The sequence below is a fragment of the Bos mutus genome, chromosome 11 (genome assembly GCF_027580195.1).
Source record: "Bos mutus isolate GX-2022 chromosome 11, NWIPB_WYAK_1.1, whole genome shotgun sequence".
NCBI lineage: Eukaryota > Metazoa > Chordata > Mammalia > Artiodactyla > Bovidae > Bos > Bos mutus.
The window spans coordinates 105,140,947-105,166,551 of record NC_091627.1 but is presented as its reverse complement, the minus strand read 5'-3'; the positions used below and the strand labels follow the sequence as shown (position 1 = coordinate 105,166,551).

The window sequence follows — 25,605 nt, the reverse complement described above, 5'->3', positions numbered from 1 at the left end:
GTGTCTAGGGACTGGAAAAGGAGCTGGTAGACGGTAAGAGACTGGCTGACATCCAATTTCGTATACTTCCTGGCTATTAATCCTATAACTTTTGCTGCCTAGGGAGTAGAGCATGAACATATGAAAGTATCCAGACAACAGCTCTTAACAAGTGTAAAGATGAGTTTCACATCCCTACTTAGTCTTTCTCCAGATGATCAGCCTTCACAGACTGCCATTTTTCTCACCTTGCAGCTTCCAGCTCTTGTGCCACCTTGAACCTGGTAGCTCCTTTTAAATGTGTAATTCTCCCCTCCAAGGCATCTCACGGGATGAGCACAGGGCCCGGGTGTTTTCTCATCACTAGTGTCGGGCCACCATTGCTGTCCTGCTCTGGACTCTACACTTTTACAAGCAAGGTAAACGGAATTTGCTTTTTGACAGCCACATAATGGCTTTTTGAAGAAATGACTGAAAGAATATGATGCAAATTTGATTTACATTGAATGCTTGCTCAGTTGACACTCCTACCACGTCTTTTTCTCCACGAACTGTTTCAACCAACTTATACATACACATACACATCCCACCTACCTCTGCTACTGCTGCTGCCAAGTCGCTTCAGTCGTGTCCGACTCTGTGTGACTCCATAGATGGCAGCCCACCAGGCTCCCCCGTCCCTGGGATTCTCCAGGCAAGAACACTGGAGTGGGTTGCCATTTCCTTCTCCAATGCATGGAAGTGAAAAGGGAAAGTGAAGTCGTTCAGTCATGTCCGACTCTGTGCGACCCCATGGACTGCCGCCTACCAGGCTCCTCCGTCCATGGGATTTTCCAGGCACGAGTACTGGAGTGGGGTGCCATTGCCACCTACCTCAAGTCCCCCAAATCTCTAAGAATATCGATTCAGTCACCTCACATGTTTGTAGCATTTTACAAATTGTTAAGTCCCACCTATGTCTTTATATGTTAGAACCCAACTGATGGGTCTAAAACTTTTCATTCGAATATTTGAGAATCTCTTTAATAGACTATCATTTAACTCATATTCCTCTAGCTTGTACATAAGGATATCCTAAGGGTCTGGAAGGTGTGGGCCAAAATCAAGATATATCAAGTATTTAGTATTCCAGTAATCTGATTAAGAAAGGAAGTAAGATTAGTTTAGCAAGAGCTTGGCTTAAAGCTCAACATTCAGAAAACGAAGATCATGGCATCTGGTCCCATCACTTCGTGGGAAATAGATGGGGAAACAGTGGAAACAGTGTCAGACTTTATTTTTCTGGGCTCCAAAATCACTGCAGATGGTGACTGCAGCCATGAAATTAAAAGACACTTACTCCTTGGAAGGAAAGTTATGACCAACCTAGATAGCATATTCACAAGCAGAGATATTACTTTGCCAACAAAGGTTCGTCTAGTCAAGGCTATGGTTTTTCCTGTGGTCATGTATGGATGTGAGATTTGGACTGTGAAGAAGGCTGAGCACCGAAGAATTGATGCTTTTGAACTGTGGTGTTGGAGAAGACTCTTGAGAGTCCCTTGGATTGCAAGGAGATCCAACCAGTCCATTCTGAAGGAGATCAGACCTGGGATTTTTTTGGAAGGAATGACGCTGAAGCTGAAACTCCAGTACTTTGGCCACCTCATGTGAAGAGTTGACTCATTGGAAAAGACTCTGATGCCGGGAGGGATTGGGGGCAAGAGGAGAAGGGGACGACAGAGGATGAGATGGCTGGATGGCATCACTGACTCGATGGACATGAGTCTGAGTGAACTCTGGGAGTTGGTGATGGACAGGGAGGCCTGGCGTGCTGCGATTCATGGGGTCACAAAGAGTCGGACACAACTGAGGGACTGATCTGATCTGATCTGATAGCCATAGTGAACACAGACAGGCTCCTAGTGACCATCTTTTTCTTTCTTTCTTTTAAAACATATTTAGGTAGGTATAGCTATTTGGGCAATGGCACCCCACTCCAGTACTTTTGCCTGGAAAATCCCATGGATGGAGGAGCCTGGGAGGCTGCAGTCCATGGGGTCGCTAGAGTCGGACACGACTGAGTGACTTCACTTTCACTTTTCACTTCCATGCATTGGAGAAGGAAATGGCAGCCCACTCCAGTGTTCTTGCCTGGAGAATCCCAGGGACGGGGGAGGCTGGTGGGCTGCCATCTATGGGGTCGCACAGAGTCGGACACGACTGAAGTGACTCAGCAGCAGCAGCTATTTGGCTGTGACAGGTCTTACTTTGTGACATGCAGGATCTTTCATCTTTGTCACGTCATTCGAGATCTTTGGTTACAGCATGTAACCCTGGCCAGGGATCAAACCCAGGCCCCCTGTATTGGGAGTGTGGAGTCTTAGCCACTGGACCACCAGGGATGTCCTGTGACCATCTTTTTCTAATTGCTCATAAACTACTATGAATCGCTTTTTCTCACATTTTAACTTGGATTTATATCAATCTTAAATTCTATAGTTTCCACAATCATTATTTCTATCTTTAAAATGTGGACATTTGCTCATTTATGCTTTTCTGACATCTCTTTTGTCCTCTGTAGTTTCACATGTCTCACAACTGTGTCCTTCCCAATTCAGAGAGAAGACGGGAATTTGGGAGACAGGTAGGGCTGCTTTCTCTTTGCATTTATGAACATCAAAGCTTTCTTCCCCACACCAGTTATCTGTCTCCTCAAATGCTGAGTGTAGCTAAAAAGAGCCTTTGACATCTTCTGCTGCTGCTAAGTCACTTCAGTCGTGTCTGACTCTGTGCGACCCCATAGATGGCAGCCCACCAGGCTCCCCTGTCCCTGGAATTTTCCAGGCAAGAACACTGGAGTGGGTTGCCATTTCCTTCTCCAATGCATGAAAGTGAAAAGCAAAAGTGAAGTCACTCAGTCGTGTCTGACCTTCAGCGACCCCATGGACTGCAGCCTACCAGGCTCCTCCGTCCACGGGATTTTCCAGGCAAGAGTACTGGAGTGGAGTGCCATTGCCTTCTCTGTTCACATCTTCATCAGATTATTTGCAAGCCTCACGTTATACTGGGATTTGAGCATACTGACATTTATTAAATGCTACCCTTTGTATTTGTCTCTGGACAAGCATTCCTTCATCATCCCATTCCTCATTCTTATAGTGTCCTTAGACTTATGGTAATCAGGGTGCCCTCCCTACACGTCTCTCGGTTTCTTTACATGTATCTCAAATTACCCCTTCCCTCCTATGTCTATTGTACTGTCAGAATAATATTTTACTGTTCTTCTTACTCTTAAGTACATGTGCCCCTTGGAAATCTCTGTCCAAAGAATCATAATAACCAGTATTTATTAAGCATGTACTATGTGCCAGGCACTACGAGGTATTTTCCATGCATCTCATTTAGTCCTCACAATAATCCTGAATGTAGCCACAACTCCTGGGCAGAACAAATGGAGAAGCAATTTGAGGAACTGAAAAATCATAGTAGAGAGACTAGGGAAGAAGACCAGAATTTAGAGTACCACCAAACAGCTGGTGAGTCTAATTTTTTTTCCTAGTCCTCAAACTGCTTGTCCTTGGAGTCATATGCAGCAGACCAAGGATGGAAAACGGAGCCCTGAGGAACCAGAGAGTACCAAGGAGGTCATGGAGAGGGAACCCCATAAACTTGTTTATGAACTTCTGGGCTCAACCCCAGGTGTGCATACACGGATCTAATGCTCATCAGCACACAAAACACTCTGAGAACTGAACTAGCAAGTAAATGAGCTCCAGATGTCAGACTGGCCACTGTGTGGTGCGTATGTGGGACAGAGCAGAACAGAGCTGCACAGGCTTTGAGGCCAAAGTGACACTGAAACCACAGTGAACGAAAGGTGAGCTGCAACGCAGCCCAAAAGCCAGATATACTCACTGCTGAAATGAAAATATTAACATTCTTCAGTGGGATTCTAAAAAGACCCAGAATCTCATAACATAATATTCAAAATGCCCAGGAAATGGGGAATCCCCTGGTGGTCCAGTGTTTAGGACTCTGCACTCTCACCACTCAGGCCTGGGGTTTGATCCCGGGCTAGGGAACTAAGATCCCACAGGCTGTGAGGTACAAAAACAAAAATGTCCAGAAAGTAATTTTTTAAAGTTCAGCACATGAAGGGCAAGGGAAATATAACCTGTGTAGAAAAAGACAATCAACACATGCCAATGAAAAATGGCACAGATGTTGGAATTATTTGGCAGAAGTTTTAAAACACCTTTGATAGCACAGAGTAAAGTTAGTCAGAAAGAGAAGAACAAATAACGTATATTAATGAATATACGTGAAATCTAGAAAAATGGTAAGTAAAAGTGTTAGTCGCTCAGTCACGTCCAACTCTTTGCAACCCCATGGACTGTAACCCACCAGGCTCCTCTGTCCATGGAATTCTCCAGGCAAGAATATTGGAGTGGGTAGCCATACCCTTCTCCAGGGGATCTTCCTGACCCAGGGATCAAACCCATGTCTCCTGCATTGCAGGTAGATTTTTTTACCGTCTGAGTCACCAGGGAAGCCCAGAAAAAATGGTAGAGATGATCTTATCTGCAAAGCAGATATAGAGAACAATCACATGGACACCAAGGGGGGAGGAGGTTGGGAGGGACTGAGATTGACAGGTATATATACTATTGACACATATATATGTCGATTGGCATATATATATACACTATATATTGAGATTGAGATTGACATATATATATATATATATACTATTGATACTATGTATAAAATAGATAACTAATAAGAACCTACTGTATAGCACAGGGAATGCTACTCAATGCTCTGTGGTGACCTACATGGGTAGGAAATCCAAAATAAAAAAGGAGGGCAGGAGGGATGTATGTATATGTATAGCTGATTCACTTTACTGTACAGTAGAAACGAACACATTGTGAAATGACTATACTCCAATAAAATTTATTTTTAAAAATGTAAAAATAATTCTTTAACAAGTGATCATAAACCATCTTGAAACAAAAGGTAAAGTAATAGGTTTTAATGCAGAAATAAAAGATACTAAAGAGAATGGAAATTTTAGAACTAAAAATTACAATGATCAAAAGAAAAATCAACAGCATTAGGATGGGGGAAACAGAGGTAAGAGTTAGTGAGCTGGATGATGGAGCAATGGAAATTGCTCTACTTGAACAACAGAGAGAGTAAATAGACTGAAAAAAAGAGAACAGAGTCTCAGGGACCTGTGGGACTATAATAAAAGATCTATCCTTAATACCATTCCAGAAGGAGAAAAGGAAGAATACAGGAATGGAAAAATACTTGAAGATTTAATGGCTGAAAAAGTCTTCACATTGTGGGGGCGGGGAGCTCTACACATGTGCAAGTTTCAGAAGTTTGGTGAACTCCAAACAATAAACACCAAGAAATCCATGCCCACAACAAAATCAAACATCTTGAAATGAAAACAAAACCAAAAAAATCTTGAAAGCAGCTGGAGAAAAAATGATACATTACCTCTAGGAGAAAAATAATTTCAATAACTGGATTTCTTATCATAAACCTTGGAGGCTAGAAAGAACTGTTGCAACATTCTTTTTAAGTACTTAAAATAGCAGGTACATCCCAGGAGTGAATAAAAATATCCTCAGGACTGAAAATGAGATAAAGATATTTTCAAATGAAGAAGCACCAGCAGCATTTGTTATCAGCAGACTGCTCCAAAAGAATTGTTAAGAGTTCCTCAGTCAGAACAACTATATGCAACAAAAATTAACTAATAAAAAATAATAAGACAAAACAAAACAGAGTTTCTCAGTCAGAAGAAAACTTAGAGTAAAAGGAAACTTGCAATATCAGGAATGGAGGAAGAGCAATAGAAATGGTAAATATCCGACTATTTTTCTCTTGAATTCTTTTAAAGTGTGTGTAATGACTGAAAGCAAAACCTATAATATTGTCTGATGTGGTTTCCTATGTACGTAGATTACTTACAAGATGCTTATGATACACAGAAGGGAAAGAGTAAAAGATACTCTATGATGGTAAGGTTTCTTTATTCCACCTGAAGAGGCCAAATGTTTAAGTAGACTGTAAAAAGTTTGATACCTATTTTATAATCCCTAAGGCATCCATGAAAAGGAAAAAGAAAAAACTGTACATAGAAATATAGGTAGCTCAAAACCCTGAAGAATGCTCAAATAACCCAAAAGAGGATGTGTATTGTAGGCTGTGATGGCCATTTAAGGATACCAGGTCCTATTTCCTAGAATCTGCAAACATTACTTTATAAGGAAAAAGAGTCTTTGTATGTGTGATCAAGTCAAGATTCATAAAATGAAGAGATAATTCTGTATTAACTGGTGGGTCCTAAATACACTCACATGTATCTTTATAAAAGGGAGGCAGAGGTACTTCCCTGGCAGTTCAGTAGTTAAGACTGTGTGTGATGCAGGGGGCACAGGTTCAATTTTTGGTTGAAGAACTAACATCCCACATGCCATGTAGCACAGCCAAGAAAATATAAACAAAAACAAACAAAAGAGGGTCCAAAGACAGAATGTGAGCATGCTAAGTCCCTTCACACTCTTTGCCACCCTGTAGACTGAAGGCCGCCAGGCTCCTCTGTCCATGGAATTCTCCTGGCAAGAATACTGGAGTGGGTTGCCATGCCCTTCACCAGGGGATCTTCCCAACCCAGGGATCAATGGCGCATCTCTCTCTCTCTGTCTCCTGCATTGGCAAGTGAGGTCTTCACCACTAGCGCCACCTGGGGAGCCCCCATAAACAAAATAGGAGGAAGCAATGTGACTACAGAGCCAGAGACCAGAGTGAAGTGGCCACGGGTCAAGAAATGCCAGCAGCCAGCAGCTACCAGAAGCTGGAAGACGCAAGAAATGAATTCTCTGGAGCCTCGAAAGGCAGTGCAATCCTGCCGACACCTTGATTTGGCCCAGGGATGCTGATTGCAAACTCCCAGCCTCCAGAACTACAAGAGAATAAATTTCTGCTGTAATCCACCAAGTTCATTGTCATTTGTCACAGCAGTTAGGAAACTAATTTAACATATAAGAGAAAGTGAAAAATAAGACTGTCTGTATTCACAGACAACATATTTGTTTACATACAAAAACACAAGAGTTCTACCCAAAACCCCAAATCTCTAGAATTAATAGTGAGCTCAGCAAAGTCATGAGACTCAAGGTTGACATACAACATGTCAATTGTATTTCTAGATACTAGCAATGTACAGTTAGAAGCCAATATTTAATGCAATATATCCTTTATAGTCATTGTTCAATTGCTAAGTTGTGCCCGATTCTTTGGGACTTTGTGGACTGTAGCATGCCAGGCTCCACTGTCCTTCACTATCTCCTGGAGTTTACTCAAACTCGTGTCCATTGAGTCAGTGATGTTATTTAACCATCTCATGTTCTGCCAGCCTCTTCTTCTCTTGCCCTCAATCTTTCCCAGCATCAGACTGTTTTACAGTGAATTGGCTCTTCACATCAGGTGGCCAAAGTATTGGAGCTTCAGCCTCAGCATCAGTCCTTCCAATGAATATTCAGGGTTGATTTCCTTTAGTTCTAACTGGTTTGATCTCCTTGCTGTCCAAGGAACTCTCAAGAGTCTTCTCCACACCACAGTTTGAAAGTATCATTTCTTTGGCACTCAGCCTTCTTTATGGTCCAACCTTTTATAGTAACTCCCCCCAGAATGAAATATTCAGGTATAAATTTACAAAAATGTGTATATTATCTTTATGCTAAAAATGCTGATGAAAGAAATCAAGGAAGAACTAATAAAGTAAATTGGCAATGTCAACAAAGTACATTTGCCAGTTCTCCCCAAAGTGATCCATAGATTTTACAAAATTCCAGTAAAAATCATAGCAAACTTTTTTTGTTGATAGAATAAAGCAAATTCTAAAATTTATATGGAAAAGCAAAGAAACTAGAATGACTGAAACAATTGCAAACGAAGAATAAAGCTAAAGGAATTATTCTGTTTGATTTTAAGACTTACTATAAAGTTACAATATTCAAGATAGCACGGCTTTGTCCAGAGATAGACACATAGGCCAACGGGACAAAAGGGAAACAGAGAGAGCCAAGAATAGATCTGTGCAAATGTGTGTGAGTGATTTTGATAAAGATGCAAAAGGGATTCAATGCAGGAAAGACAGTCCTTTCAACAAATGATGTGAAAACAACTGGATAGCAATAGTCAAGAGATAAATAAATCTTGACCTAAACCTCACACCTTATACACAAATTGGTTCAAAGAGAATCACAGATCTAAATGTAAAACACAGAATTCTAAAACTTCTAGAAAAAGATATGGGGAGAAAACCTTCAAGACCTGCAGCTAAGCAATTATCCTTTTTTTTTAATTAATTTTTTTATTGAAGGATAATTGGTTTACAGAATTTTGTTGTTTTCTGTCAAACCGCAACATGAATCAGCCATAGGTATACATATATCCTTAATAGCTCCTCCCTTAAAGGAAGCTTCTTTTAAACTTTTTTTTATTTTCAAGTTTAAAAAATGTTTATTTATTTATTTATTTTTGGCTGTGTTGGGTCTTCATTGGCTTTTCTCTAGTTGTGGCTCGTGGGCTTCTCACTGAAGTGGCTTCTCTTATTCGGGAGCATGGGCTCTAGAGCTTCTGTATTTGTGGCAGGCCGGCTCAGGAGTTGTGGCTCCCGGGCTCTAGAGTGCAGGCTGGCTTAGGTGCTCTACGGCACGTGAGATCTTCCTGGACAGGAATTAGATCCATGTCTCCTGCATTGGCAGGCTGATTCCTCACCATTCAGCCACCAGGGAAGCCCTAAGCAAATACTCTTAGATAAGACACAAAAAGCACAAACTATAGAAAAATTGATAAACTTTGTCAAAATAAAAACATTGCAAAACACTTTAAGAGAATTAAAAGACATGCCACCAATTGGGAAAAACATTTGCAAATCACACATCCAAGAAAGAACCTGTATCCAGAACTGATAAAGAACTCTCAAAACTCAACAGCAGGAAAAATTATCTGATTTTAAAATGGGCAAAAGAAAAAAATAAAATAAAATGGGCAAAAGATTTGAACAGACTTCATGAAAGAGGACACACAGATGGCAAAAAGGCTCATTAAAAGATTTTCAACATCATTAGGAAATGCAAATTAAAACCAGATGAGATATTCCTACATCCCTATTGGAATGGCCAAAAAAAGTACTGACAATAACAAGTGTTGGTGAAGATACTGAGCAGTTGGATCTCGCTACGTTGGGAATGTAATGTTTCTTACAAAATTAAATGTATACTTATGTATGACTCAGTAAATCCACTCCTAAGCATTTACCGTAGAGTGGTGGTTCTCAACTGTGGATGAATTTTGTCCCCAAGAGACATTTGGCAATAACTGAAGACTGGAATCTATTAATAGTAACTAGATGCCAGGGACACTGTTAAACACTCTACAAATTACAGGACAGCACCCACAACGAAGAAGTACTGACCCAAAATGTCAGTATCGCTGAGACTGAGAAATTGACTCTAGAGAATACTTGCTTATGTAATATAATTTATGTAATACTTGTTTATGTAATATAATAACATGTACGTGTATACATATATATATCATCTCTACTCATAATCATCAAAAACTGAGAACAATTCAATCATTCCCTGGGTGAATGATTAAACACACTGTGGTATATCCATACAATGGAAAACTACTCAGCAATGAAAAGGTATAGCTGTAGATGCATGGACTGACTTAGCTGAAACTCAAATACAGAGTGAAGGAAGTCAATATCAAAGGTTACATAGCGTACGATTCCATTTCTATAACATCCTCACAATGACACAAGTATAGTGCTGGACAACAGATTATTGGTTGCCAGGGTTTATCAGAAGAGGAAGAGAATGATTATAAGGCCGTATCATGAAGGATTATTTTAGGATGGTTAAATTGCTCTATATCCAGGTTGTGACGGCGCTTATACGACTCTATGTTGTTATTGTTTAGCTGCCAAGTTATGTCCTACTCTTTGTGACCCTGTGGACACATAGCCTGCCAGGCTCCTCTGTCTTCCACTATCTCCTGGAGTTTGCTCAAATTCATGTCCATTGAACCACTGATGCTATCTGCATATCTCATCCTCTGCCACCCCTGTTTCTTCTACCTTTAATCTTTCCCAGCATCATGGTCTTTTCCATTGAGTCAGCTCTTTGTATCAGGTGGCCAAAGTATTGGAGCTTCAGCAACAATCCTTCCAATGAATACTCAGGGTTGTTTTCCTAATTTAGGATTGACTGGTTTGATCTTCTTGCAGTCTAAGGGACTCTCAAGAGTCTTATCCAGGACCACAGTTTAAATTCATAGAGTTACATACACCTAAATAGAACCATTTTGCTGTATAATAATTTAAATATATCATCTTTTATGTATATACCACCTCCTCTTTGTCATGGCAGACTTCAAGCTGAAAAGGCTATATTCTGTACGCGTTTCCTGTATTGAAATTTTGTCCAAGGACCCTTCCCTGATTTCCTCCCAATGAAAGCTACCCTTTCCCTTCCAGGGTCCTCACAGCCGTGTGTTTTTCCTTATTACATATTCTGCTGTTGGTGTCATTATCTGCCCATTTGACTTTCTCCCTGATCACAGTGTGATGAGGAAGGCAGGCATTGTGGCTTATGCATCTTGGAATGTCTGCACCCTAGCCCAGTATCAGGCTTTAGTGTGTGCATTTGTAGAACTGAGGCCCTTGGTTCCCAAGAGCATACACCTATTGGGCCAACGACAGAAAGAAGGGAGACTGCCTGCAATTTATGCCAAGTAGGCAGCCTGTATCCATGGCCTGAGATGCATAATAAGCAAAGAAATGAAGCAAAAGGACTAAGTTGAACTTCCAGTGTCAGAGAAGATGAACAAAGCTTATTAATTCACGGTAATACCAGCATGATTTCAGAACACTTTCCCTCAGCAACAACCTAGTTATTTCAATGTGATGTAGTGCTCTGCCTTCTGCCTCAGACTTTAGCCACTTGGGATCTGCATTACTGCCTTGGAAAATTGATGGGCAGTGGCACCGTCTCTTAGTTTAAGGAATTTCTGCCAGCCTTAGCAAAAAATTTTAGCACTGCAACTTCTAAGGGCATTCTTTTGCCATAGAAAAGTGATTAAAAATTGGACCAGACTGCAACAATGCCCAGCTCAAATTCATATAGTTCACCTGCCCTATCTCCTCCATGCCATCTGCTCCAGGTGTGAGCTCATCAGCTTCCACAGGTGAGGGAGTCTTATTTATATTACACTGGAAAAAGGCTGGAGAGGGGGTAATCAACATTAATGTCTTTTTCTTGAGCACCCAAGGAATTTCTTCAGATAAATGTCTCTTTTCCTTCTAAGCTGCCTGAAGATGTTAATTTTTTTTTTTTAAAGAAGATCCAATCTGCCAGATGTTTCTTGTGTCTTAAAAGCCTCTCTTCTTGAAAAAGGTGACAGACAGTGGCAGCTGGATCATTCTGGTAGAGCTGGTGCTCTAGGAGAGAAGAGGTAAGGATGAAGGCGATCTTTTCTTTCCGAGTCTTTGCACACTGAAGAGCCGAGATGGCTCTCTGTCCACCAGCACTTTGGGCAGAGGGCCTAGTTTAGAAAAGTGATGGTGTCATGGCGGATCAAAGGCAGGGGGAGAAGGAGGAGTTGGGATGGACAGCCAGCCAGACTCAAAGCATGTTCTGTTTTCTGCCTCATTAGGAGGCACAAGAGACTTGGGTTTGAACCCTGGGTGGGCAACCCTGGAGGAGGAAATGGCAACCCACTCCAGTATTCCTGTCTGGAAAATTTCATGGACAGAGGAGCCTAGCAGGCTACAGTCCGTGGGGTCACAAAGAGTCAGACACGACTGAGCATACGTGCATGGAGAAGCCTCTTTGCAGATGCTGGGAAGTGAAAAGTGCAGAAAATTCATCCACAGGAAACAGAAACTCAGCAAGCCAAAAAAGGAGACAGAATGGAAAGCTCTAGAGAAGGTAACCTTGAGATATCTTTTTTTTTTTTCCCCAGCATGCTGCATGTGCGTGGACAAAGGGGAGACTGGAGTTCTGCTGCCTCGCAACCCTAAGGGAAGACTGGTACCTGGGGAGTCTTCCATCTGGCTGCAGAATCCAAGCTCTTCTGTGATTGCCAAACTCTGGCAAACCCACTCTCTACTACTTTGTAGCATTGCAGTGCACTGTCCGTAACATGTCCAGGGGAAGTGGGAAAATTCAGAAACCAAAACTTTGCAGGTAGAGATGAAGCTATTCCCTCTGGGGCCCCTTACACACCTTCATACAGACTGACTCAGAATCATACCCTACAGCCCTCCATCCTGGAGGGTAGCCTTCAGCGGCAAACCTTCGTGTGTGCATGCTCAGTCATGTCCGATTCTTTGCTTCCCAGGTGGCTCAGCGGTAAAGAATCCACCTGTCAATGCGGGAGACGTGGGTGTGGTCCCTGGGTTGGGAAGATCCCCTGGAGAAGGAAATGGCAACCCACTCCAGTATTCTTGCCTGGAAAATCCCATGGACAGAGGAGCCTGGCAGGCTATAGTCCATGGGATCTCAAAAGAGTCAGACTCGACCTAGTTACTAAACAACAACAAGCCTGGACTCACAGCCCTGAAATTCCTGGATGAAATTTCTCCATATTCTGGGCAAGTCACTCAGGAGATTTCTCCTGAGCACTTCAGCGTCTTGATCTCTTTATTTAAATGGCAAAATGACGACTCTGGGGCCAGGCCCTGCTTTCTCCTCCCACTAATTTTAGTTCCCTAGGGCCAAACTTTGCTTTCATTTTCCTACAGATGGCTTTCAGCAGATTGGTCTAGTTTTCTTGTTTGTCTCCAGTGATTTCCTCTCCCTCTTTCCCCTGTCTTCTAGAAAAGTCTGAAATGAAAGCTGTCCCCGAGAGCCGTGCACAGAGGATGTGGAAGGGAGAGTGTTTGGGCAGGAGTTCCCTTTGCATGACTCAGGCCGGACTGGCAGAACCAGGAATGCCCCAACAATGATGCTCTCTGCGCTTGGGGAAGTGCACTGCTGTTCTGAACATGGCTTTTCTGCTCTCCAGCTGGCTTTCCACTTAGATATTGATTTAGATGCTTGACAAAAGAGTATCAAGGGCAGAGCAGGTGTAATGTTTCACCTATCGCTGCATCCGTCTATGCAGTCACATGCTCCCCTTAGGTAATCAGGCACGGGTACAGTTTTCACATGACAGCGTTTGAACCCAGAAAGCCGTCAGTCCATTTCCCCTGACAGGGGAGCTTTGTGGAGGAGGTGGATGATGGCTTCTGCTACATTCCCTCTCAGAGACACCTGACTCTGACATTAACTTCCGAACCAAAGGAAGGAATGCTGAATGCTGGAATTTCAGGATTGCTAGAGCACACCGGGTGGCTCAGTGGCAAAGAATCTGCCTGACTATGCAGGAGATGCAGGTTTGATCCCTGGGTCAGGAGGATCCCCTGGAGGAAGAAACGACAACCCACTGCAGTGCTCTTGCCTGGGAAACCCTATGGACAGAGGAGCCTGGCGGGCTATAGTCCATGGGGTCGCAAGAGTCGGACACGACTGAGCAGGCACAAAGAGCACGTGGGGGAAAGGTGCATGCCCAAAGAGAACAGAAGCTTCTGGAGACCTCTCCCCTGAAGTGGCAGCTGGCTGGGTCCCCTGCTGCAGCAGCCAGCTCTCAAGACACGCATCGGCGCACCTGAAACACTCTATAAATGGAAAATACAGAACACAGCTTCTCACACTGACCCCGCCAGAAAGCACAGTGGAACCCACACAGTTGGTTAAATTTAATTTCCTGCAGAAACTTAACACAAATGCGACCTCCTCTGGCAAGTCTTCTCTAACCTATGCTGTGTTGGGCACCCCAGCTGAAGGCTTTGTTAACACCCCCAATTTCCTCCCTTGTACCACGTAGCCCACTACAATGTGCTTGCTTACTGGGGAGTCTCATCTAATAGTCAGGGAGCTGAGGGTGAGGCCCAGGTCTTACTGATTATAGCACCCCCAGGGCCTAGCACGTAATAGCCACTCAAAGATGTTTTTGAAGAGGGGTTGTGGCAGGTATGTGCAGACAGTCAACAAAATAACCCTTCTGTTGACCTATCAGGGAGCCTGCAATTCTACTGGACATTTATTTCCTTGAGTTAAAAAGTTAATCCTAGGCACCGAAGATTTATTTCCAAAATTCAAATTTCACTAGGAGAGAGAACTGCACCAGAGATGTGGGGGCACTGGTTTGAGATGAGCCCTGCAGAGCCTTGGCACGAGCTTGACCTTGTGGGGAGAGAACCAGGAATGAAGGGAAGGAGGCATTCTAGGGCCTTCATGGCATCAAGGTACAGGAATGAAGGAAAATCATTTACGGCTGGAACACTACATCTGAAAGTTGATTTCTATGTCACTTGTAGCTCTTTTCCCTGATTAAATATATATTTAGAAGCCTGAAATACATTCTTCAAACAAGCAGGGTACTAGAAACCATCACTTGGCCCACGGTGGGTCCTCAATGAACATGGCAGAACACGGCAGAACAGCTGCCTTAGAACACTGTCAGCCACATGCCTGCTTCTTTCTGTGTGGCTCTGACTTGAAAGGAGCAGAGAGGGTAGCAGGAAAACATTAGAGAAAAGGATGGGGTTTCACCACTGCAGACCCCACCACCCTTGATGATCTCGGCTCACGGGATTTGCAGCAGGGACTGACCCTCTTCATGATGGACTGGGCCTGGGAAACGGAGTCAAGCCCCAGATAGGAACTCTCCTTTCTGTGTGGGAGGCCTGAGCCCTTGACTGGCCCCAGATGCCTAAGCGGGGGCTGCGGGCATGCGTGGTGCACACACAGGATGTTTGCTCTTGTTTCCTGCCCCGGGGCCCAGGACACTTTCAAAGGCAAGGGGCCACGCTGGGGTCCTCGGGGAGGAAAAGGGCCACTGACAGGAAGGAGGATGTCCCACTTTTCCCGTGCACTCAGTGGGAGGCGCTGGCCATTACCTTTGGCTGCTGGGTTTGGTGCTTAGACCAGCTGCCACCTACACATGTTGAGAAAAGGAAGAAAGAGCAGTTAGAATGAAGGAAAAAGGGAAAAACCCCACCTCGCCCACTTGACAGGCTCCAACTGCTGCTGCCAGCCGCCTGTGAGCCGGGGACGGTCCCCTGCAAACCCCCTGCCTGACGCTGGGGCTGCCGCGGTGAGCGCTGCAGGAGTAGAGGCCTCCTCCACAGCACAGAGACAGACAAAAGGCCCCTCGAAGAGCAGTGAGCCATTCCGCAACCAGGACGCTGCTCCCTCAGCCAAGCCACATGGAGGGAACAGGCCGGCTGAGGCAAGTTGTGGGAGAAGCCAAGCGGAAAGAGTCACTGTGACAATGACAATTGGAGGAACACGAGATAGCCAACTTGCTGGGGTGTTTCTAAGCCTTTGAGGGGAGGTGAATCAATGGAGCAGTCATGTGGAAAATGCCCTTTCTCCTCAAGGCTCTGCCAGTCCCATGCTAAGGCAAAGTCATCGTTTTTCTGTTGAAAACTCTCAACAGTTTCAACAATCCTGGCTTGTTAGCATTCCACCACGTGAGAAGAAAAAGCCCATTTCCAGGAAGAAGTTGTATTTTGTAAACTTGATATTTTGTAAACTTGGGAAACGGAAGGGTCAGGCCATGTCACTCGCTAGGGGACTTCAAATTTCAAGAAAGACTTGTGTGTCTGAGTTCCTAGAACATCATGAGACAGAGAAACAGCCCCATTGGGCCAGACCACAGTGGTGAGGGGAGGTGGGGGAGGAGGGCTTGGCCTTCTTCCCTCCATGTCTGTCTGGGATTGCCTATGCCTTTGGGGGCAGCGTGAATACTTGGGAGCTGATGAAAATGCTCAGGAAGGTCACATGCCTCTGGTCAGTGGAGCCTTCCCTGGGAATCAGCTCTGTGGGTTTTCTTGGCCTGGGCCTCAGCACCCCAAAAATGTGCCCTCCACTCTGATGGGCTCCTGCACGTGCCAGTCGGGCAGACAGCAGATGCTCAAACTGCTCTGCTTGTGTCCTTAGGTCTAGGTATCACCTTGCCACAGATGGGCTGTCCATCTGCCAATCAAATGGAGGCTGGCCAGAGCATCACTGCTGGTGTGACAGCCCCACCAGAGGTCTGCAGTTTGCAGAGCAGAGTCAAGATGGCTCTATTTACTCCTGAGCAGGCAGCTTGGCTCTTGTTACCATTTTCTATAGTCTATGGGGTATGAAGGGGCTTCCCAAGTGGTGCTAGTGGTAAAGAACCTGCCTGCCAATGCAGGAGACATAAGAGATGAGGGTTCAATTCCTGGTTCTGGAAGATCTCCTGGAGGAGGACACAGCAACCCACTCTAGTATTCTTGCCTGGAGAATCCCATGGACTGAAGAACCTGGCAGGCTAGGGTCCACGGGGTCACGAAGAGTCGGACACGACCAAAGCGACTTAGCGCGCACGCACACGTGGTATGAGACCAAAAAGCCAGTTCTGAACTTTATACCGTGCCTCCAGCCAGAGCCCAGAGGCAGAGTGGCTGAGGCAGGACTGCGCTGGGGCTGCAGTGTGGGGACTACTCCAGGCACTCACTCAGCATCCCTGGAGTGGGGAGGCCTGGCTCTGAGACAACCCTCCGGTTACAGCAGGTCAAGTAGAAGCTCCTTCAGCTAGCTCTTGTGCCCTGGCCCGGGGGGAGCAGCACAGATCAGGAAGGGCTACTTTCCCCAGAACATCCTACTTGCTTTTCCAAAGGGAGACAGGGAGACCCCGCGGGTGACAGTCTTGTGATGTTTGTGTCCCAGTGAGGGTCCTTGCTGGGCTGCTGTCTCACACCCAACCTGGAAACAGCTGCTGCCAGGTGTGGAAGTAAGTCCCCAGGGAATCAGGCATTGTGATAATTTATATTTGATTTAGAAAATGATGGTCCGAACACAGACTGGTACCAAGGAGCCTGTCTTATGGCCAGTTTCCATCATTGAAAAGAGGAAGCAATTAAAAAAAAATCTTTATTTTGGCTGTGCTGGGTCTTAACTGCAGCATGCAGGATCTTTTAGCTGTAGCACGTGGGATCTAGTTCCCCGACCAGGGATCAAACCCAGTTCCACTCCACTGGGAGCCTGGAGTCGTAGCCAGTGGACCACCAGGGGAGTCCCCCCAGTTTTTAAGACGGGACCATCCTGGAGGCAGGGGGGGTGATAGGGACCAGCTGGATCAAACACTGAGAGCAAATTCTGATAGGCAACCTAGAGCCATTTGATGAGAAAGGGATGGTGGACCTGATTCAAAAACAGGCTCATCAGATGCCTGGATTCACCTGGGACAGTCAGGGTTTATGTTCAGTCATCCAAGCTTAATTTTTACCAGTGCCCCCTTTCACTCTCAGAAGGAGTCCAGGTTTAAATGGCAAGTTCTGTGATCTCCCTGTTTCAAAGGATAGAGGGAGTTAGGGCCAGAAACTGATCCAGAGAGGGACACGAAGGCTCATTTGGCTGACCCTGAAGCAGGGAGACAACAGCTGAGGGCCAGCGCCATTCATCCTCAAGCATGTTTAGAATTGCAAGCTTGTCGACAATGTCCAGGCACAGATTTTCGGAATGTGGTTGCCGGATGGGTCTTTGAAATAATCTCATTCAATATCTTTTATCAGAAGAGGACACTGGACTGAAAGAGGTCAAAATGACCTGCCAAGGTCACACGCTGGAGCCTGGTAGAGTGGAGACCAGACTTGCCCTCAATGGACCAGGCCCAGCTGCTCTGTTCTGAGACAGTGGAAAGGGTTAACTCTGAAAGATGCTGCCAAGGGAACAGATGCACCGGCTCTGGCTTGGCAACCTCCGGACAGAGCTGTGAATGGTCCACGGCCTGAGGCTGAGGAGGCAGGACAGAGACCAGAGACAGGAGCAGGGTCCAGCTGCTGCGTGAGCTCAGGCATGGGGCTGTGGCTCACGAGCAATCTGGAGCCGCAGGGGAGTGGGGAGTGGGGCAGAGGTGAGGTGCAGATGAGCTCTCCAGGGCTGTGACAGCAAGGAGAACTAGGAATGAAAGAAGAGGGACCTCCCTGGTGGTCTAGTGGCTGTCTCTGAGCCTCTAATGCTCAGATGACGTGGGTTCAATCCCTGGTTGGGGAACTAAGATCCCACACGCCAGGGGCAACTAAGCTCCACAAGAGAAGCCAGCATGCCACAATGGAGCTCCAGTGAGGCCAAGATGAAAACAAGGAAAAAGAAAGAGTGAAGAAACAGGTCAATACAGGGACTGAAAGTGAATGGGGTCGTAAGTCATTTATGGAATCTAAATCTTTTCTGTGGATCAAATCGTAGTGAAATCTGCCTGCGAGGCAAACCCTAATGACAGCTGTCCTACCCTTGGCATCTCTTCCCCAGCCCCTTAATAGGGCCACAGTGGTGGGAAAAACCTAAGTCATCAATAGCCTTGACCTCTACTTGGCCTCTGGAGGAGGAAATGGCAGCCCAGTTCAGTATTCTTGCCTGGGAAATCCCCTGGACAGAGGAGCCTGATGGGCTACAGTCCATGGGGTCTCAAAGAGTCAGACACAACTGAGCATTCACACAGTTGGGGAAACTGAGTCATGGAGGAGCCAGCTTCTTCCTGCCTCACAGTATTCTCAGAAAACGGGGTGTGACTGACAGCAAGCAGAGAGACGGATCCCACGCAGCAGCCACAGCACGGCACCCTCGGCGTCATTAGTCGTACCTCCTGTGTGGCTCTGCTGTGGCCAAGGTGGCAGGTTTTCTGTGAATCTGCCCATCTGGGCAGAGGTCCCAGGAAGAAGCTCAGACTGAGGGTCCAAAGCACTGGCTTTGTGGCCCCAAAGCTACTGCCCAGCAACTAGCGGAGGACCACGGCTTCTCCCTGTCCTACTCTTCTTGGTTGTCACACGAAGGCTCTGGTTTCTGCCATCTCCAAAGCCTCCCTCTCCGGTTCTGTTTTCCCAGGGGTGTTGGACATGGGCTTAACTGCTATGTGTTCATCTTTTGCACCTTCCCTGCAGTCTGTTTCTAGAGCACTCTCACAGATGGTGAAATATCTACCCTTAGGTCTCAAGTGGGGGCTTCCCAGGTGGCGCAGTGGTAAAGAATCAGCCTGCCAATGTAGGAGATGCAAGAGATGTGAATTTAATCCCCGGATGGGTCGGGAAGATCCCCTGGAGTAGGAAATGGCAACCAACTCCAGTATTCATGTCTATTGATCCAGTATTCATCCCATGGACAGAGGAGCCAGTTAGGCTACAGTCCATGGGGTCACAAAGAGTCAGACATGACTGAAGCGACTGAGCACACACACACAAGTCTCCAAGTATCCAGAATGGTGTAAGGATGTCACAGTATGCATGCAAAATACAACTTTTAAAAAACCTCAGAGTCAGTCTCCATCTGCATTTTTTTGCCTGAAACAACTTTCACTCAATGAGGTAGAGTTAAATATTTAAGCTGGTTGCAGAGAGTACAGGAAGTGAACAGCTCGCCCAAGTAAACATACACTGGACCGCAGGCTGGTTGCAGTCAGAACGATTTACTGTCACTCTGAGCGTGTTCTCCCACAGAGCCATCTACAAAAATCCTGCACACCACTGTCACGCCCACATGATGCTCTCTGAGATGTGACATTAAAAAACCTCAATCTCCTGAAAAAAAAATCATAAAACAGTTTCAGTATATATGAACTGAGCACTCGTTTTTGTTCAGTGAAATTTCTTTGATGATGCTGGTTCAAATAACTACAGATATTGAGAAAACAGCCACAGACGTCATCCTTGGTCGCAACAGCCACAGAGTCTGCAGAGACCAACGGGAAAGACATGAAATAGTCAATGTCACTGGAGACTATTCCAGGACACCTCGGGCTATCTGAACCCTCTTCCACTCCCAACTGCTAGTTTTTTTTAAATTAATTTTTATTGGAGTATAGTTGAATTATAATGTTGTGTTAGTTTCAGGTGTACAGCAAAATGAATCAGTGATTTTGATACATACGCACATGCTGCTGCTGCTAAGTCGCTTCAGTCGTGTCCGACTCTGTGCGACCCCAGAGACAGCAGCCCACCAGGCTCCCCGTCCCTGGGATTCTCCAGGCAAGAACACTGGAGTGGGTTGCCACTTCCTTCTCCAATGCATGAAAGTGAAAAGTGAAAGTGGGGTCACTCAGTCGTGCCTGACTCTTAGCGACCCCATGGACTGCAGCCCACCAGGCTCCTCTGTCCATGGCATTTTCCAGGCTCACCCTACTTTAGATTCTTTTCCTATATAGGTCATTACAGAGTATGCAATTGTCAGTTTCTAGCCAAATGTTCCCAAGGAGACAGCCTGGGGCAGTGTGTGCATGGCAGTAGGGGGCAGGTGAGAAAGTAAAAGGAAGGGACTTTCCTGGCAGTCCAGTGGTTAAGACTTCACTTTCCAAAACAGGGTGGCAGGTTCGATCCCTGGTCAAGGAACTAAGATCCTACATGCCTTGTGGTCAAAAAACCAAAACTGTAAAACAGAAGCAATATTGTAAGAAATTCAATAAAGACTTAAACAATGGTCCAGATGAAAAAATAAGTCTTTAAAGAAAAACTGAGAGAAGGAAGAGGCTTTGAGTGGCATCTCTCTCTATATTCTCCCTATGGATGTGAAGACAGTGGCCACAGCATCCCAGTCATGGAGGCCTTGGGGACAGCGAGACGCAAGCCTGGTCTGGTCTCCTGGCACCGGGCTCCATGCTCTGACCTCTCCGTCCCATGCTGCCTCTGAGATGCCCAGGTCACCTCCATGCAGGGCTCAGCAGCAGGACCAAGCGGCCCACAGTAGGTTCAGCCCACAGAGGTATGGAGAAGGAAACACAGGGCAAGATGGACATGAGGAGGAGAATAAGACAGAAACAGGAAGGAGGAGATGGTGGGAGAAAAATGCGGGACCAAACAAGAGGAAAGAACTAAAAGTGCCACAGCCCGGCCACCTGGAAGGACTGGGAGCACCTACAGGTCCATCAGCAGATGGATGGGTGAAGAAGCTGCGGCACATACACACAGCAGAATATACACAGGATACAAAGGAACAAAACGGGGTCCTTTGTACAGACGTGTACAGAGACAGAGGAGACAGGTTTGATCGCTGGGTTAAGGAGATCCCTTGGAGGAGGGTGTGGCAACCCACTCCAGTATTCTTGCCTGGGGAATCCCACTGACAGAGGAGACTGGTGGGCTACAATCCACAGGGTCACAAAGAGCTGGACACAATGGAAGGGACTGAGCATAGCACTCACAGCATGGAATCTAGAAAAGGGTGCAGGTGAACTCATTTTCAGGGCAGGGAGAGAGGTGTGGGTGCAGAGAGTGGGCATGCGGACACGGGCGGGGAGGGGAGACTGGGGCAGACTGAGAAGGTAGAGCTGACATATATACCCCACCACGTGTGAGACAGGGAGCCGGTGGGAGCCCACGTGTAACACAGGGAGCTCAGCCCGGCGCTCCGTGACGACCTCGAGGGTGGGGTGGCAGGAAGGCCAAAGAGGAAGGCGATGTATGCACATGTAAAGCTGATTCACTTTGTTGCACAGCAGAAACTAACACAACATTGTAAAGCAATTATACTCCATTAATAAAATAAAATTAAAAACATTTAAATTAAAAAAAAAGAGGTGAGTATCTGGGACCCAAGAGCTACTCTATGTTCACAGCAATACTGCCTGTACCTGGCAGGGAAGGTGATCCTGTGGGAATGGGCCTTGGTGGGGAGAACCAAGAACTTGGAGTGGACAACCTCAAAATGCCAAGCAAAGCTCCTGTGCCTCCGTGGATGCCATTCAAAGTCAGCATATTAGAACCAGGACTCTGGTGGGTCAGTTCTCCTGGGCAAGCCCAAAGTCTGGTATTAGAACTTCTGTTTATAAAATCAACATTACTGAAAGCTTAAAAAAAAAAAAGACAGACTGAAAATATCACATCTTAGGCAAATGAGTTGAAAATCCCTTTTAGTGATGCCCTCTATTTTCCACCCATTTCTAGAGTCAGAGAACACCTGGCATGGTATTTAGGTAAAGAAATGCAATCCCTGGCACACGTGGCTTCCTGACGACACAGAACTGCAGTGACATCACAGAAATGCAGATGCCTCCTGGTCAGCCCAAGGAGTCTCCAGGCGAGAACAGCCTTAGCCATGGGTGGAAAAGAATGTATGTTCCTTAGTCATCTGCTGGTGGCTACTGCTTTCTGCCTTCAATGCCCAAGTTTTAATTAAATGCAGGCAGGGTGTTGGTCAGGCTTTCTCACACGTTTGGCTCAACCCACATGTACAACCAAAATGTAGATAGACCACACCTGTTCTCCTTTGTCCATTCGGAAGGAAACAAAGGGATGGGCACGGAGAAAAAAAGAGTCTGTCTCCCACTCAAGGGGGAGGAAGCGATGACATCAGATGCCCCTTCCCGTCGTTCATAGGAACAGTCTCATTTGTGAAGCACTCCCCAGTGACGAAAGCGAGGATGTGGCAGACTCGGGATGCATGGAATCCTTTGTCTTAATTAAAAAGTACGGTGAGAGTCATGGAATTTGGCCAAGCCTCATAAATCTGCTCAGAGAATCAAGGCTCTGTCAGATAAACTTAAGTAGAACCCCCTGAGCCCTCTGGAGAATTGCATAGATCCCCGCTCGTGGCTGACACCCACTTTCCCGTCACTTTGCTGCTCTCTGAGGACAGCGGCCGTGCTCATTAACCAGCAATCCTCCTACCCGCTGATGACAAGTGTATCCCCAAGGAGCGCAGAATTCAGAGATGATAAATTTACTCCTGCCTGTAAGAGTGAATCTCTCCTTAGGGCAATAAAAGTGCTGGGAGGCTCTCAGGCATCAGGGCTTCCTTTCAGGAACATACCTGCTTTAACAAATCCTGGTCCTCTTGGTCAGGACAGTTCCTTACAGCCAGGCAAAACTGCTCTAAAGTAACTGGAAAGGAAGAAAAAGAAAGAGTGAGTGGCCTCCCTGTGGGCCCTGAGCCTCTCTGTACAGAGAAGGACATCGTGGTGTTAACCCACAGAGGTGACATGCCACCGTCTTTCCTTGGTGATACCTTCGAGGGGAACAGAGCCCGCCCTGGGGAGGTGGAGGGCAAGGCTGGCACAACCACGTCACCCTTGTCAGCTGGGATTATCACATGAGAGCCCGGGGCCGTGACCACCAGCAAAGCTCCATCCTGAAATGGTACCAATGAGCTTATTTACAAAACAGAAATAGAGTCACAGATGTAGGAAGCTTATGGTTATCAGGGGGGAGCAGGGGCAGGGGGATACGCTGGGAGGCTGGGACTCACATCCACACTACTATACGTAAAATAGATGGCTAATAAGGGCCTACCGTATAGCACAGGGGGTGTGTGTGTGTGTTAGTTGCTCAGCTGTATCTCACTTTTTGTGATCCCATGGACTGTAGCCCACCAGGCTCTTCTGTCCATGGGATTCTCCAGGCAAGAATACAGGAGTGGGTTGCCATTCCCTTCTCCAGGGAATCTGCCCAACCCAGAGACTGAACCTGCGTCTCCTGCACTGCAGGCAGATTCTTTACCGCCCGAGCCACCAGGGAATCCCCAGTAATAAATAGTAAAAACCAAGCCACCGGGAGGGTCATACAGCCCATCCTGCCCCCAGTGACCACACTGCATGTCCATTCCCTGTGACCACCACCTAGAGGACTCCACCTGCCTCCGTAAATCTGGCAGTGCTACGTTTTCTATCTCAAGTTTCCATTGTGATCCCTGCACAATCCCCACCAAGTCTTCTCTTGGTATGAATGATGGGACCCCAGTGTTGACTCAAGCAAACCCCACTAACTCTCCCAAATATTTCAGGTTGAGTCTCCCCAACCATCTTTCTCCAACGAGATGGTGGAGAGAAACCAAGAATATTTGCAAAACAATATTCACAATCCGTCTTAGCTGGCCACGAACACTCTAGGAATGTTAACCAAGATGATTTACACAAACGACATTCCCCTTCTCCATGCTGGTGGCCTCGATCTCACTCACGGCCACTCATGTGAGCACCCTTTTCTATTTCAGTCTAAATAAGCACAAAACCACAACTGCCTCCCATGCTTTGACTGTGTTGGTTCACTCTTGAAAGTGCTCCCATGATTCCCTGCCACCCTCAGATTACTTAAATCCATCTCTTTTGACAAGCATTAAAACTTTAACCGAGTGAACCCAGGTAGACTTCTTTCCAGACTCAAAGCTATGTTCACTCTACCTGTCATCACTCTTCACTGTCATCTGCTGGGCAGTCTCACCTCCTGCCTTTGAGAGCAGCATAGCTCACCCTTCCCATCCAACTGCTCCAAACCACTCACCATCCCTCGGGTCTAGCCCATCCTCCGCAGAGCCCACAAAAACTGGTAGAAACATACCAAGCCTCAAGACGGAGGGACGGTCTGATTCCACTGTTCTGACCTCCAGGTCTAGATGTCATGTTTAAACATGCAGATATTTTAAAAAGCATTGTATCAGCAAAAATGAATTGTCATCAAGAAAGCAAGCATGGTCTGGGAATTTTTTATTATCGTTTTCAATGTTACCTATAAAATACAATTCACTAGAGAGTTTTCCTCTATGACTACACTCCTCTGCAGTCGTAACTGTGGTTGGTTGTATCCCATGCTGACTACTTCTCCCAAGTCTAAAGTTCTGCTCTCATCTGAGTAAAATGTGTGCGGATTGTGTCACGGGCTTCTCTGGTTGTGGTGTGTGGCCTTCTTGCTGTGGTGGCTTCTCGTGTTGCAGGGCAGGGGCTCTAGGGCATGGGCGCTTCAGTAGTCGTGACAAACAGCCTTAATTGCCCCTGGCATGTGGAATCCTCCTGGACCAGGGATCAAAACTGTCCCCTGCATCGGCAGGCAGACTGTTACCCACTGTGCCACCAGGGAAGTCCCAGCTTGGGTTTTAGCCCAAACTTTATTCTTTGCCCATCCTGCCCGACAGGCCTCAAGTCACAGCCCAGTTTTTGGAGCTGGGCGGAAGTGCATTTGTGGGGACACAGGGCTCCGCAGGGAGGGGAGTAGGAGGGGAGCTTCTCCTTAACTGGCCGGCTCCGTTTCATGAATCGATCACCCCTCACACCTTCGATACAAACAACAAGAGCCCATCCTGACAACGGCAGGTCAACAGAAGCAGGGTTCACCGAGTCCTCAGTCGTTCCCTCGCCTTAGAGCGAGTCAGGGTAACACGTGCTCTTGTGCCCAGTGCGGGATTCTTGCCAGCCTCCTCCATTCCGGTTTCTACTGAGGCCGACTTGAAAGAGGAAAGAGGGCCAGAGACCACTGACAGAGTAGGGGGGAGGGAGGGCGGGTCTGGGCCCAAGTCATCATCACGGCATCGCACAGCGACAGACACACGGGGCTTCACTCCCGTCTCCTCCACCTGCCTCCACATTTAAACAAGCAGGAAAACCCAAACCCTCACAAAGAAAGCAGCTGTGCTATCTACTTTCTTCTCCTTCACGGCTGATTCAAGGAGCCGCCTGCCTCAGGAGGAGGAAAGATGTAGCCCAGCTAGCGTGTGCTCAGGGTCACTCTGGGTCTCTCTCTTCAGAGACTCTGGAGGCAGCTTTCTTCCCGAGTTCACACCC

The 25,605-nt window shown here is 46.3% G+C and overlaps 1 protein-coding gene across 3 annotated transcripts in view; it reads right to left on the bottom strand.

Moving 5' to 3' along the window:
• Positions 1-25,605, bottom strand: part of ACOXL (acyl-CoA oxidase like) — a 329,296-nt gene that overhangs the window by 29,277 nt on the left and 274,414 nt on the right. For all 3 annotated transcript variants that reach the window (XM_070380058.1, XM_070380059.1, XM_070380060.1), the window contains exon 17: positions 22,866-22,936. In XM_070380058.1, coding sequence (XP_070236159.1) covers positions 22,866-22,936 — 71 coding nt within the window. The remainder of the gene's footprint in view (positions 1-22,865; positions 22,937-25,605) is intronic.